A 14,960-nucleotide genomic window follows, 5' to 3' on the forward strand; every position below is an offset into this window, starting at 1 on the left:
AATAGAAAATAACTAATACAAACAACAAAAGAAGGCAGTAGTGGAGGAATAGAGGAACAAAAAGGACATATGAAATATAGAAAAGAAATAGCAAAATGGCTGACACAAATCATACTTTACCCATCACATTAAATATAAACAGATAAAACTTCCAATTAAAAAGCAGAGATTGGAAGAAAGATTTAGAAACATGATCCAACTACATGCTGTCTACAAGAGAACCACTTTAGATTCAAAGGCACAAATAGGTTGAAGGTAAAAGGGTAGAGAAGATACATCATGCGGAAGATGTATCAACCAAAAGAGCTGGAGTGGCTGTACTAACATCAGACAAAATAGACTTTAAGACAAAAACTGTGACTAAAGACAAAGAAGCACACTTTATGATGATAAAGGGTCAATTCAACAAGAAGAGATAATAATTATAAACATACAAGTGAGTGAAGTAAGTCAGAGAAAGACAAATATCATACAATATCGTTTATATGTGGATTCTGAAAAAAAGAGTACAAATGAACTTACTTACAAAACAGAAATAGAGGTCACAGATGTAGAACACAAACTTATGGTTACCAAGGAGTCACAGATGTAGAAAACAAACTTATAGTTACCAAGGGAAGGATAAATCAGGAGACTGGGATTGACATATACACACTACTATATATAAAATAGATAACTACTAAGGACCTACTGTATAGCATAAGGAACTCACTCAGTACTCTATAAAGACCTATATGGGAAAATAACCTAAAAAAGAGTGGATATATGTATATGTATAACTGATTCACTTTGCTGTATAACAGAAACTAACACAACATTTTAAATCAACTATATTCCAATAAAAATTTTTAAAAAATATATAGGAACTTAGAAATAGAGCCATGAAGCAAACTGAGATCTTTAAGAGGAGTACAGGAGAAGCAGCTCTGTCCTAAATATTTGACCCCCATGACTCATTATGGTGCTTAATAGTCTAGCACTAAGGATTTATTCCTTTGAGTTAAAGTTTTGTCTCCTTTAGAGTTCTTTGTTAAAGTATAAATATGGCCCTGAACACCACTGGCATTAACACCTTAGCTGAAATTGGCTTAAGACCCTTTGGAGCAGTGACCACTCATGACAGAGACAAAGGGTTGAGCCATTTATGATGGAGGATGCAGGTGCCGCCTGTGGGCCAGGGGGAGAGAAGGGGGGAGAGGAGTCCAAGATTGGGCGGAGGTATGAACACTGGGGAAAGAGTACAGGGTGGGGAGAGGTGGGAGAAAGTCAGAGTATCACAGAGGAACAGAAAAGACCCCAGAGGGGCTGTGAGGGGAAATAAGTGGGACAAGGAGCAAAGCGACAGGGCTGTTGGTTTGGTGATGGAGCTCGTGGTGGCCACTCAGGGTGAAGGCAGCTGTAGACCCGGGAGAAGCCCAAGGAATCGGAATCGGGGAGCTAGTGTGGGGCCAGGGATGCGGACGAGCACAGGGCATCCCTGGGTAAGCACCGGGAACGGGCTGAGTCCGGGAGAACCACGGCGGGGAGGGAGAGTGGTAGGGCATGGGCCCGACTGGAAAACCAGGAAACCCGCAGGACAAAGACGGGCAGGGCCAAGAGGCAACGCCGGACACAAGCTCAGAAGCCGGGGGAACGGGCTGGACAAGCAGGCACACAAACGAGGTGGTGTCCGTGCGGTTCCCAGTTACGGGAGGACGTTAGCTTAGTGTTAGCTGCTGCTAAATCTGAAACTGAGGCAAGGCAAGGGGTCTGGGCAGAAACTCGACCTTGACAATGACCATAGCCCCTACTTGTCAGCACCTATGTGTTCTGGGCACTTCACATGCACTGCCTCCCATGATACCTAAACATCCCTGTGAGGTAGACATGGAAACCTCCCGTCTACAGACAGAAAGGAAACCTGCTTAAGTGACTTGCTCAGGGTCATTCCAGCAGCAAGGGGGTGGAGCTAGGAGGCTTTTCTGACACACTGTGCTAGGCTCCGGGCCGGGCTGGCGGCCACTGGGGTTGCTTCAAAGGAATAGGGAGGGAAGGGGCAGCTGAGACCCAGGGACACAGAACTTCTGAGAGTCTCTCTGAGGTCCCCCTCTGCCAATTTTTTTTCAGGTGGGGTTGGAGAAGGAAGCAGCAGAGGCCTAACGACCCTTCCTGCCCCTCTTTCTGCCTGGATCTTTGAGGGTTCGTGGGGATTTACCCAACATGCTGGAAGGCCAGGCACTAGGGTCAGCTCACCCTGCTCGAAACCCAAGCCAGGGACTAGTGTCTGGGGATAAAGGCACCTGTGGGCTTGGGGAGCCCCAGGTACGGCCTGCTGGCCCCATGAGTCCCGTTGACATCTCTGTTTTTTGTCAGAAGCGGGAGAGCTTGTTCACTTTCTCCATGCTGTCCCCTCTCTTCTACTGCCCTCCACATGCACACACACAGACATTGGAGGGCCACTTCTGGGTGACCCATCCCACTAGTGAGACCATCAGCAGTGCCCCCTCTTAGGGAAAGGAGCTTCCTGTGGGTCCCTTCACACCTGGACTGGGGGCCAGCAAAAGTTAGACAGTGAACACAAGCCCTCTGAGCAGGAAGAACCTGAAGCACCAAACAGCCCACCCCTTATTTTACGGATGCGACGGGGGCCCGGGAGGGAGCAGGCGTACCCAAGATTCTGGGCCCCTCCTGGTGCTCAGTGCTGGCTTTTGTCCCCACCTCTGTGGGCTCCCAGGGGCCTACACAGGCTGGACGAGAGAGAAAGTCTGCACACGGCGGCAGCCCATGGGCTCTGACCCTGAGGCTGGTTTGGGCAGGAGGCCACAGGAATACCCTTGGGAGCTCTGGCCGGTGGCTCTCCCTCCCGCCCCGCGGTCGGGCTGGCTGTGTGCAGGTGTCTTGAATCATCTTCTTGGAGGCCTGTGGATACTTCCTGCTCCCTTCCTTCCTGCATGCCCCACCGCACATGGACACCCCCCAATTTCCTACAGGGGGCCTGGGTCTAGCCCTAGAATGGTCATCGGCAGTGATATTTATGATCATTGCATCCAAGCTCCCAGCCAGGGCAAGAGTGCCCGCGCCAACCCCCTGGACACCAGCCAGTGACGCTGGAGCGCTGCCAGGGGTTGGGACCTCACCACCTAGTGGACGGGCCCACACACGGGCCCAGATCAGTCCCCTCCATCCAAGTGCCCTGTGCCGGGGCCCTCACAGGGGTGCCAAGGCCGACAGCTACCCTCTGTTCACGCTCAAACCCCAGCAAAATGTCAACATCACAGCCACACTTTAAAAAAAAAAAATAGAGCCTTCTAGAAAAAAGTAACATAAAGTGAAATCAGTAGCTGTGGACCTGGTGTTGGGCCTCCCTGCCTGCCTGTCAATCTACCCTGTTAATCATCATGTACAAATTTTGAAGAGCTATTTTGAGAAACATTTAGAAAATGGCTTTTACATAGCTATATATACTTATTTATACCCTCAGACATGGCCTCTCTGTTTAGCAACAGATGGTTTTGTTGCCCTGGTTTTCTTTTCATCTCCTAGTCAAAGTTAAGCAGTTAGTAAGCCCACTCCCTGACCCCAGGCGTACATTTATCGCCCACACTCCACCTTGGCGTCAGGGGTCTGGGTGGCCGGCGGGGAGCAAAGGCTGTGGTTTTTGCAAGGCATGGCTCCAGAGACCCCAAGGGGACAAATACTGGAGGAACAGTGGCTGCTGAGAGAGGAGGGGCCCAGAAGCTTGGGAAGGAGCAGGACCACTGGGGGGAGAGGGTGGGACAGGATGCAGGTGCCCCAGTGTGCTTTTCTCAACACCCGCGGGCGTCTCAACGTCCACGAAGCACATGCCAAGGGTATCCCACTGCCATCCAGAGAACAGGCTCCAAGGCCAGACCAGCTGCCCCAGTGCTGTGTCTTCGGCCTACAGGAAGCAGCAAGTCTGCCTTGCTCAGTTGCCATGGCAACCTCAGTGCCGAGGCTCCTAAGGGCAGGGGGCGAGAAGGGAGGTGGGAAAGGCACGTGGTGGCTTTTCTGGAAAAGCTCATCTGTTGTTTCCCCAGGAAACCAAGCTGGGGGGAGAAAAAAGAAAGGAATAGGCAACTGGGTCTACACAGAGAAGGGGGAGAAAGACCCCAAGATGCTCCAAGAGCAGCTTTCCTGACGGGCTGTGTTTTCCTTCCTTTGGGGTGGGGGACATCGCTGACAAGGATAAAGGTCTGGGTGGGCCTTGGTGAGGGCATCTGTGCAGGAGGCAGGGTAGGCCTCGTGGCCTCAGGCCTGGGTGGGAGTCCTAGGGGGCCTGTATCAGCCGCAGCAGGCTTTCTTCTTGGCGGGGCGGTCAATCTGAACGGTGTCGTCCCTCACTGTGTCTTCTTGTTCCTTGAGGATCCTGGGAGAGGGGAAGGTAGAGTGTCAGCAGCAGAGGAGCTGCTAGGCACCTCAGGTTACAGGCCATCTGGGTCACGAGGAGGGACCCAGCCTCCCCAGAGCATCAGAGAGAGTCCTCCAAGTCTCCCCCGGCGAGCACAGGTGCACGACTATAATTTGTAAAGCCAGAGTGTAGTCAATATGGGTCCTTCATAACACCTCCTCCAGGAAGTCTCTCCTGATGCTCTGATAGCACTTGGATCCTTTCTCCGTTCTAGCCCCATCACCGGGTGTAATGCACTGCTTCTGTGCTGGCTCCCTCAGCAGAGGGTGAGGGGCTGACGGCAGAGACTGTATCTTTTGTCTCTGTAGCCTATCACAGTACCCAGCACACAGCAGAGGCTCAAAAATTATATTTATTGGAGATTAACTTTATGGTGGGGCTTCCCGCATGAGCACAGCTCCAGATTAACTATAAGAGGCGAAGGATTAAAAATAGCATTAAGTATCTTATCCCTGCTTTATACTTTCCAAGAGCTTTCACCTGAAGCATGTCTTCTGATTTTCACAACAACCCTCGAGTGGGCAGGGAAAGTACGATGGGTGTTCCTTTGCTGGGGGCAAAGCTCAGAAAGGCAGGGTGACTTGCCCCGGGAATCAGTGGCAGAGAAAACCCTAGAATTTTCCCCGTAACTCCCTAGGTCTTCCATAACTCCACCACGTCTCCAGTGCATTGAAGAAGTTGTCCTGGGCTCTTAGTTACTCAAATAAAAATATTTTTTAGATGCCCCAAGACGAAGGCTGAGTGCAAGATGAGCACTAGTCAGTATTTGCCGGCTGGACGGATGGATAGACGGATGGAGGGATGGATGGAGGGAGGGATGAATGGACAGACGGAAGGAGAGGTGGACGGATGCCTAGACGGATGAATGAGTGAATTGCCCAAGGACTGAAATGGGGCTTGTGTGGTTCTGTTTCCTTACTCTCAGTGCAGGCAGAGGCTTACGGGACCGGTCTCTTGAGTGCTGTCCTCTTGGGTGCCTCTGCGTCCCCCATCGCAGCCCCTCTCCTTGGGTCCCCCTCTCCCTCCCCCAGGAGCCCACAGTATAACCCAGCTGGCTGCCAACTAATCCCTGCTAAAATATTAGCCAGCATTGAGGGGCCTCTGATCTGACCTTTCCCAGGAGCATTTGCATTTAAAAAGAGGATCCCTGGGAAAAAGGCAGCCTTTAACGCTCAGAAGAAGACTGCACCGTTGTAAAGCAATTATACTCCAATAAAGATGTTAAAAAAAAAAAATAGGTAATGGATTTTGACAAAAAAAAAAAAAAGAAGACTGTAGTTGGGGGGTGGGCGGGGTGACAGTCAAGGAGGCTTTCTTTTTGTCACTGTGTTTCGGAGGGCTGTCCCTCACCCCTGGGGTCCCACACAAAGGCCTAGGCCTCCAGCCGCTCTACCCAGACGGCTCAGATGGACAGAGGGACCGGCTCAGTGGTGTCTCTTTACCTGGCCAGATGGAGCACGGACTCTTGGGTGTTGTAACCGGAATAGGCACTGCATTCGTAGAAGATCAGGTTGTGCTTCTGGAATCAGACAACAGAGGGCATGAAGGAGAATATGGGGCGGGAGGGGGAGCTGGAGGGAGTCATGGGGGGTGTGGGAGAATGCCCCTCTGCACTTACCACACCCTCACTTCCTTGTGTCGTCCCCTCCCCACTCTGTACCAGGTTGATTTCTGTCCCTTGTGCTCCCTGACTGATGTAGGTTCTGGAACTATCTCTCAGGGGAGCCGTAACAACTATAAAACAACAGGACCTACACTGCTGCCTTCGTGTTTTACACTTTCTGGAATTGCTGTCCGGGATGTACGGGCTCCTTTCTTTTCACACCAGCCTGTGATGCAGGCCGAGACACAGAGGCCAGGGTGGGCAACATCCGTCCCACTTTACAGGCAGGGAAACTGAGGCTCAGGAGGGTACAAACGGCGGGTGGGCCTGTTCAGGTCACAGCGGGGCTCCCGGCAGCCTGCTTTCCCCAGGACACGGGCACAGTTAATTCATACACCAGTTAATTAATACTCCGGCTGCCCATGCCGTCCGCACTGGCGCCACAGGACAATTGTCCATCACTTTGCTAGGCCGAAGCTGGACGGTGAGAGTGGAGGTAGGGGTGTCGTGGCCAAGGCCCATCTTATTCCGCTTATCACTCCCATTAACAGGTTTCCTGCTTCCTTAATGACAATGCTAATGGCATCTGGCATGAGCCCTGGGGGGTCGGGTAGCTGAGTGCAGACACTTCTGTGGTTGCAGATCAGGAGGCCCCGCGAACGCTGGCCCAGCTCCATCCTCTGCCTTCACCCAGTCTGGTCCCTGCACACCTCGGTTGGCCCTGACTCCCCTTCCATCTGTGGAAGGATGAAGGCTCTGTGTGGGTGCGGGTAGCACACAGGACCTAGAACTGGGAGACGTGATTTGCCTTCCAGCTTCGAGTCCCGACCCCACCCCTGGGGCCGGGTGATAATTTGAATAAATCACTTAACTTCTCGGAGCCACAGGTTTTTTTTTCACTAGAAAGGAAGAGAGAAAGAGAGAAAGTGAGAAAGAAAGAAAGAAAGAAAGAAAAAGAAAGAAAGAAAGAAAAGAAAAGAAAATGGGATGATAAACTAAAAACACAGGTCTGCAGTTCCTTAATCAAAAACCTTGGATCCAGATGTATTTTGGAATCCAGAATTTTTGAGTTTTATAAAGCGAACACTTGTCTATAATGTATATTATATAATAGCCTCTGTGGATCTGGGATAGCACGCTATAATCAAATATATTAATAATTCTTCAGTGAAATATTTGAATATTTGTTCAAAGTGAGGTAAACAAAACCCATAAATAGCCTCACATCGGTTCCGGTCAGGTTTTTTCTGCCAAACGCAATGCAAAAGCCTTTGTGCTCAGAGCTCCTTGGGCTGGGAAATGTGGATGCAGCCCGTGGACGTGCAGCTGCGGGCCTTTCTTCCTCCTTTTTCCCTTGAGTTTCACCACCTGTGCCTGCCTTCCTAGCCTCTGAGGTCCTGAGTCCCTGTCTGGAGCAAGCACACTGAGAATTATGGAATCCTGGGGCTGGGAAGCCCTGTCTCCCCAGACACACAGTTCCCCGAAAACCACTCTGAGGCAGTAGAGGAAGCCAAGGAGCGAGCATGGCTTGTGTTGCTGCCTGACTTCCATCACGCCGCAACGGTTCCCTGCTTGGGCAAGAGGGCTGATGCTTATTTTAACGGTCAGCTTTGCAGTGCCTGCCCTGAATTTATCTGGAGTTTGCAGCTTGGACGCTCAGTCTTGGTAGGAAGGATGGATGCTCTAACAGAGCTGCCCAAGGAAGAGCACGCTGCCCGACAGGTAGTGAGTGTTTCATCCCTGAAGGCAACCAAGTAGGGAAACACAGATGATGGGATTCAAGGATCAGCTAGGGGACTGAAATAAGTAACTTCCTACTATCTGAGGATTCATAATTCTGAGTTCCAAGGAAGAGAATCTGGGAAATTCCCCACACCTGAGTCAAGTTCTCTGCAGAAAGTTCCACGTGCAGCAGCTGGACCAGCCCCACGATGCCAGGACACCATCCAGCCCGCTTGCTGCCTTCACAGGGGGCTCCCAGAGAAGGTTCCCACACCGACTCTTGGGCACATGCCCGACTCCCCTCGGGGTCCCTCCCTGTCCCAGGGGGATGCTCGCCCCTCACCTTGGCCAGCTGCTCTCCCAGGCCCCGCGGCACTTCCCGCTCTTTCTTGTTGTCAACTTTGTTGCCCAGCAGAAGAACGGGAATGCGGTCTCCCACAGCTTCCTGCGGAACAGATAATCCCCCAACTGAGAGAAGCATCCTTCAGAACCGGGAAGGGCAGGTGGAAATGCTGGTTGCAAAGACACAAACTAGCTTGCGAAGCCCCTGCTGCCACAAAGGCCGGTGATGACAGACTCACCCCAAAGCACAGAGGGGACCACCATCTCCCAGAGCCCCAGTTTGCCGGGCTTCTGCAAGGTGCTCAAGGCTGCCTCTGGGTGCCTCCCAGCCCTCTCAGCGCAGGGACCACCCTTTACCCCGCTCCTCGGGTCCTGGCTGGAACATGCAGCCTCCCCGTGAGCTGGCACTGGGAACAGGATGAGGGCACAGCTGACGCTGATACCACAGGTGTCCGTACGGAGCCCCCGAGGGCGTTCCCAAGTGACCAGACTCGATCGATGTGACCAGAATGAACAAGGAGCTGCTCAACGGGCTTGTGAGGTGGTCCAGGGGCTGCACGGTCAGAAGTGTACCTCCGGCGGCCTTGACCTGGGCACGTAGCTCCCCGAGGGCTGGGTCCAGATCCGATTCACGGTCTTGGGTCCACAGCGCGTGGTACATGACTGTCATGTGCCTCCCTGGAGGTCACCCCATGGGGACCCCTGTCCTGGGTGTCCTGGCTCTGAAGGAGCCCTGATCCGGAAGAACGGGGGCCACAGCAGTCGTATTTCATGGGCCAGAAGAACAGGTTTATTCCAGGGCTCAACACTACTTACTCCTCCAGGGGCTGTGTCCTGTGTCATATCAGCCAGGGGCCTGCACCCCAGGGTCCCTGCACCCAGGGTCCCTGAACCCTAGGGTCTTTGCACCCCAGGGTCCCTGCATCCCAGGGTCCCTGAACCCCAGGGCCCCTGCATCCCAGGGTCCCTACACCCCAGAGTCCCTGCACCCTACATCCCAGGGTCCCTGAACCCTAGGGTTTTTGCAACCCAAGGTCCCTATATCCCAGGGTCCCTGCACCCCAGGGTCTTTGCACCCCAAGGGCCCAGGACGCATAGCTACTGAGTGAGTCAATATGGTAATGTTCACATTTACGCAGGTTGTTATTTTTGCTTTGTGAGATATTTAATTAGGGGCTTTTAATCATAATTTGGTAATAAATAGGTATGCACTGCAGCTCTGTTTCACTAAGTAGAGAAGGCCGTGGGACACCAGAAGCCTGCCGGCGGCTAGTTTCGCCAACAGTTCGGCTGCTTTACCCTAGACCCCGTCAAATAAATGTCCATGGTCCATCTGACAGGTCACCTGTTTCGGGTTTAAATAGCATCACATTCGAAATGAAGCCTCCGTGGTTCCTCAATCTACACATTCATTTTTATTGCAGTTCAGTAGTGAAAAAACCTCTCATGTATTAAATGAGAATGTTAAAGCCCAGAGAATCCAAAAGAACATCCAACAAAGCATTATGAGGACCCACCCTTTAGTATACGGGGCCACCTTTCTCTAATCCTTGCCTCTGAATTCTTATTTCCAATGACCTCTCTGCTATTTAGTCTCATTAACCAGAACGCTCTAAAGGCAGTATTTCCACATATTCGTGGTGAGATGGTAATGAACGTTCGTAACGATGACTCAGAGGCCCAAGATCTCACAGTGCCTTCTGACCCTTCAGAAGTAGACTGACTTATGCACATGGTGGTGGATGTGTTGGGTAGACTTCGCCATATTCCAGTTATCTGCGAGTGAGAAGCGTGCGTGACGGCTACGTGCGTGGACCCTGAGGCTTCCTCTTGACCAGACTGCGGGTACCGGGAATACCCCGTCCCCCACCTGTGCTGTGCCGCGGAAACTTGTGCGAAGAGCTTTTCACAGAAAAGGAAGAAAAGAGGAAGAAGCAGGAATATGGGCCAAAAGACTTGCTATTTGGAGCACACGCGCGCGAGAGATATTTGTAGATGGATGTGTGAGGAATGACTAAGGCTGGTGGGGTTTCTTGACATGGAAATGCTCTGAAAATAAGAGCATCAGGCTTGAAATCCCAGGGTGGGGTTCTAGCCTGGAATCTGGTATTACTTGTTACGGGCGATGGCTTGTTCCTCCCTTGCAAAGGGGATGCCGGGTCCTGAACGACCCGATAGGATGAGGTAGGAACAGTCAGCCCAGCATCTGGGCCCTGCACCATGAGCAGCAGGGCTGCCTCTTGGAAAAGGAGAGGCCGCCTTCCTTCCTAAAGTGATTCCTGGCTAAAAAAATAAAAATAAAAGAGCTTAGAAGGAGCAGGAAAAAAAAAGCCCAGGCCCCAGCTGGAGCGGTGGTTTTCTGTTCTTTGCAGCGTTCCCCTCTTATACAAACTCTCTGGACCCCTCGTGTCCCCTCCCAGGGCCCTGGCCTGTGCTGATGTAGGAGAATTAGGCCTATCTCCAAAGACGTGGCAAAAATAAGTGAGAACACACATAAGGCCAGGGCGTGTGCCACCCACTGCAGACAGCCAGGCACCCTCACCCCGGCCCCAGGTCACCCTTCGACACAGGAGGCACTGGGGCTGGGCTGGTGGTTTCATGGTCCTCTCTGACTTGAACCTCGAGACTTGAGCTTTTTGCCTACACTTTGTACCATTCACCTACTTAACGAGGGTGTTGGCCTGCCCACTGCTTGGACAAAGAGGCTCATAATTATCCACCAGATGAAGCCACACTTACTTTTAAAAGTCCAAAGGGCACCTCCTTTGGTGACTAAGTCTAAGGCCACGCAATGTCTGCAGACATTTTTATAGGTGTTGCTAAAGTCCCATGGGCACACCAGGTCAGAGGGACCAGTCGGAGGGCAGCTCCCGGGCTGGCCACAGTCTCTGTGCAGGAGGCCCAGGCTCTGTCCGGCTCTGCCACGTCTCTCTGTGGGACCCACCCGGATCCCTCCTCTCTTCCCTGAGCTGTGAGGTGGGCTCCAGAGCTGGCTTCTGTCCTCCCTCTAGCCTCTCCGCCTTCCGCCACTTCAGTTACCCTTCTCTGAACTTGAACTTCTTGGAAGACAGACTTGTTGAAATTCAAAAGATTCCCCGTCTCTGATTTTCACTTACAGGAGCTGTCAACTCAGAGCAAGGGTTGGCTTTCAGCTCAGGACGTGCAGCTGTTGCATTTGGTTGGTTGCAGTGTGTGTGTGTACGTGTGTGTGTGTATGTGTGTGTGTGTGTGTGCGTATGTGTGCGTGTGTATGTGTGTGCGTGTGCGTGTGTGTGTGAATACCTATTTGCTGGGAGGCAAGAAAAAGCACTTAGCCAGGCGAGTGCTGCTATTTCTCCAGAGGCAGAACAAAAAAATTTCTCAGCACATTAAAGCATGCATTTATGCTCAGAAGAAAATGACTGCAAAATTATATCTTGGGGGTTTCCATATTTATCCGCCCCCCTGGACGATGAGTCAAAACAAGATTTATTTGCGTAGTTCGTTCTCAACTGCCAGCACTTTGAGCTCAACTTGGAACGTGGGAAAAAAAAAAAAATCAAACTGCTATTTTTTGCCGTGTGCTGTACATTGTCACCGGTGACAAAGATCACAGAGTGAGAGCCAGTCAGCCACCCAGGAAGGGAGAGGAAAGCTGCAGAGCTATAAAACAAGAGGCTATGTGAGATTAATCTCCCTGGCTTTTTTCTGGCTCAGAGGCACTGGCCTTGCTGGTTGATGACTTGGGTCCGATGCCACTTCCTTGATGCATAGGCCTAACAGGACAGTGCTCTTGGGATGACAGAAAGAGCCAAACGAGATGTTAACACGCCAGGACTGCAGATATTGCGGACCAAACATCTGGATTCGGGAGAAATACCAGCCCATCGGGCTTGTACCATATCCTAACTTCTCTACCTGATACAGGCCCCAACGTCTTCAGATGTCCAGGGTGCCTCACGGTCTAAACATGGGGCCCTTAGAGCCTGACCAGTTTCTCCTCTAGATGGGACTGGTTAAACCAGTACCACGCAGCAGAGATTTGGTGGTCAGGAGGGTGGGGGATGCTGAGTTGGTAGGAAGGTCTAACTGCTTTGATTTCCTGGAAGTGTACAGGAAAGCTAAATGGCGGGAGAATCAGCACAGAGTGTGTCTGGGCCCCGCTTGGGTCTTTTCTGCAGGAGGCCTGCGGGCCAGGTAAAGGTGCCAAGGTGGGAGAGGAGGGGGTGTGGGGCAGGACACCTCATAAAGCAGAGCAGTCGCCCCTTCTCTTGTGCCCAAGGCATTTGGTTCCCTCTGGGCTGGCAGGGTTCTCTCATCCACACACACTTGCTCCATCCCGGCCCCCCAGAGGGTCAAGTGCCAGCCCCTATAGAATGCGGGGGCCAGGAGGAACCTTCCAGACCCTTTGGTCCACCCCTTCATGGAGTGACTGGCCCATGCTTCACGGCCAGGCGGTGGCTAGGCTGGGACGATTAAAATGTCCTTTGCAGGGAACTCCACGCCTCCCCAGCAGCTGTTCCTGCCCGACACAACCTAGGAGTCAGTCTTTGCCGTGTATAATCCGTGGCAATTTCAGCCCTTTCCTTGGGTACAGCTTTTCAGGTTGATGGGGGAAGGGGCGCTGGGAACAGCTTGCCACGATTCACTTAATAATAAGGCTTCCGAACCCAAAGCCTGTTATTAAAGCTCCCCCTCCACCCTCCCTTCTCCCGGCAAGGCGAAACACTGGGAGTGCTATGGAAATTCAAAGTGCGCCACAAACATCAAGTGCTGATTATTTTCAGTTCCCCTCCAATCCAATAAGGTGTCAAATTTTAATCTATCACCTGACGTCTCTGACGGCTGGTTGCCAAGGCATAACGACTTCGCTTTTCAAGAATCTTGAGAACAACTGCATTTATGATGCCACGGCTCCGTATCCTCAACACACAACCCCACCTGACACACCTGCTCGCAGAACCCTGGGGCCGCTGCATCAGTGCATCACACTGAGTCCTCCAGAGCGCGTGGCGCGGGCTGGGCACGTGGGTCGTGCCCCGCAAATTCTTGGTGAAGGAACACAAACATCTTTGAAAAGGATTTAGAATCTTGCTTCTCAAAGTGTGGTCCCTGGACCAGCAGCATTGGCTTGTTAGAACTTGTTAGAAATGCAGAATCTCAGGCCCCAGCCCACACCTGCTGACCCAGGATCTGTATTTTAACCAGGTCTCCAGGAGATGCTTCATGCATATTAGAGTTTGAGAAGCACTTGTTTAGGCTGGAAACCATGGTGGCTGAGAAACAAAACCACCTGGGGGACTTTTGCTTTTTTTGGTTTTTTTGTTGTTTGGATTTCCAGGACCTGAATCATTCTCTTTGGGCCCTGGTGTCTGTTTTGTTTGAAAGCTTCACAAGTGATCCTGATGTTCATCTAAGTTTGGAATCATCATTTAAAATGTACCTGTACCTTCTGCTAAAATTTTAAAGCAGGAAAACGCAAACTACAAATTATACAGAGAAGCCCCATCCGCATATGGATAATCTGAGTTAACCACAGACGGATCTGCCATCTCAGCTTCCACTGGGGAGTGGCTCAGGCGATGCTTCTCGGCCCTACCCCGGGCAGGAACAGGCCAGTCACGCAGTGCTCGACCCAGCTTCCTGCAGAATGGCCAAACTCATGCTTCAAGCTGCAATGATGACCCCCTGACATTTCTTCACCTCCACCACCACCTTCAAATTCAACCAGACGTTTCACTTCCTGGCTAGATCCCAGGCTCTCTGCAAAACAGGGGCCTTAGAAACTACAGCCCCCTACTAATGGCAGAAAGCGTAGTTCTGTAAGTTTCTCTCCATCCATCCCTACTAATCCCAGACTATTTGCATTGCCTCTTCCCAGCTCTAGTATACAGTCGTCCCTCCCTATCTGCCCTCCCCCCATGAGGGCAGGGACCGCACCTCTCGTGTTCACCTTTGGGTCCCCAGTAACCAGCCTGGTGCCGGGCACTTGGGTGGACTGACGCATGGACGCCTGAACCGGTTTCTTCCCGGAGAAGGTGGGGTGTGAGTCAGGTGTCCAGAGAGGGCAGCGGGCCCAGGAAGAGGGGCCGCCCGGAGGCCCCCAGCTCACCTCCACGCTGCTCAGCCACGGCCGCACGGCCACGAAGGACTGTCTGGCTGTGAGATCGTACATGACGACGACGCCGTCGGCCTTGCGGAAGAACTGCCGGGTGATGCAGCGATACCTGCGCGAAGGGCCGGGTCACGTGCGCGGCCTCCTCTGCCGCCACAGCCCGTCCCCGCGGGGAGAGGAGAGGCGGGGTTACCGGGGAGGGGGGGTGTCCTCACCTCTCCTGCCCCGCCGTGTCCCACAGCTGCAGGGCCACTCGCGAGTCGTCCACGCACACGGTCTTCACGCGGTAATCGATGCCTGCGGGGGGAGCCGAGCATCATGTCCAAGTCCGGAAGCCACGCCCCAGCCTGGAATCCCATCAGCCCGAGGGGCGGCCCTCCCCCTGCATCTCCTGACGGGTGATGTGGGCCGGGACAGAGCATTGGGCGGGGAGGCCCGGGACCTGGGTTCTGGTCCTGTCTCTGCCGCTGACCGGCTGTGGGACCTTGATACAGTCACGGAGCCTCTCTGAACCGCAGGCTTTTCACTGCAGTGTAATCCAGACCCTCTTTAGGGATCAAATGAGATCACATACGGAAAAGCAATCTACCAACGCAAAGAATCATCATTTACTCCCTCCTTGGGAAGATGGAGCAACAGAAAGACTGTCCTCAGATTCCTTCCTCCCTCCCTCCCTTTTCTTCTTTCTCCCTAGAACCCTTTTCAAAGTTCCCATAGTAAAATCCGAATATCCCTGGGGGATGGATCACACTCTCAGACTCCCATTGTGGTGAGGCGAAGGTAGGTGGAGG

At 52.4% G+C, this 14,960-nt stretch overlaps 1 protein-coding gene across 1 annotated transcript in view; it reads right to left on the reverse strand.

Moving 5' to 3' along the window:
• Nucleotides 1–840: 840 nt before the first annotated feature.
• Nucleotides 841–14,960, reverse strand: part of CRACR2A (calcium release activated channel regulator 2A) — a 125,283-nt gene continuing 111,163 nt past the window's right edge. Inside the window, 5 exon segments of the mRNA XM_036864731.1 lie at nt 841–4,366; nt 5,851–5,927; nt 8,077–8,178; nt 14,167–14,281; nt 14,385–14,466. Of these exon segments, the coding sequence (XP_036720626.1) occupies nt 4,282–4,366; nt 5,851–5,927; nt 8,077–8,178; nt 14,167–14,281; nt 14,385–14,466 (461 nt within the window). The 3' untranslated portion in view covers nt 841–4,281.

This window comes from Balaenoptera musculus, chromosome 10, assembly GCF_009873245.2.
Source record: "Balaenoptera musculus isolate JJ_BM4_2016_0621 chromosome 10, mBalMus1.pri.v3, whole genome shotgun sequence".
Classification (NCBI taxonomy): domain Eukaryota; kingdom Metazoa; phylum Chordata; class Mammalia; order Artiodactyla; family Balaenopteridae; genus Balaenoptera; species Balaenoptera musculus.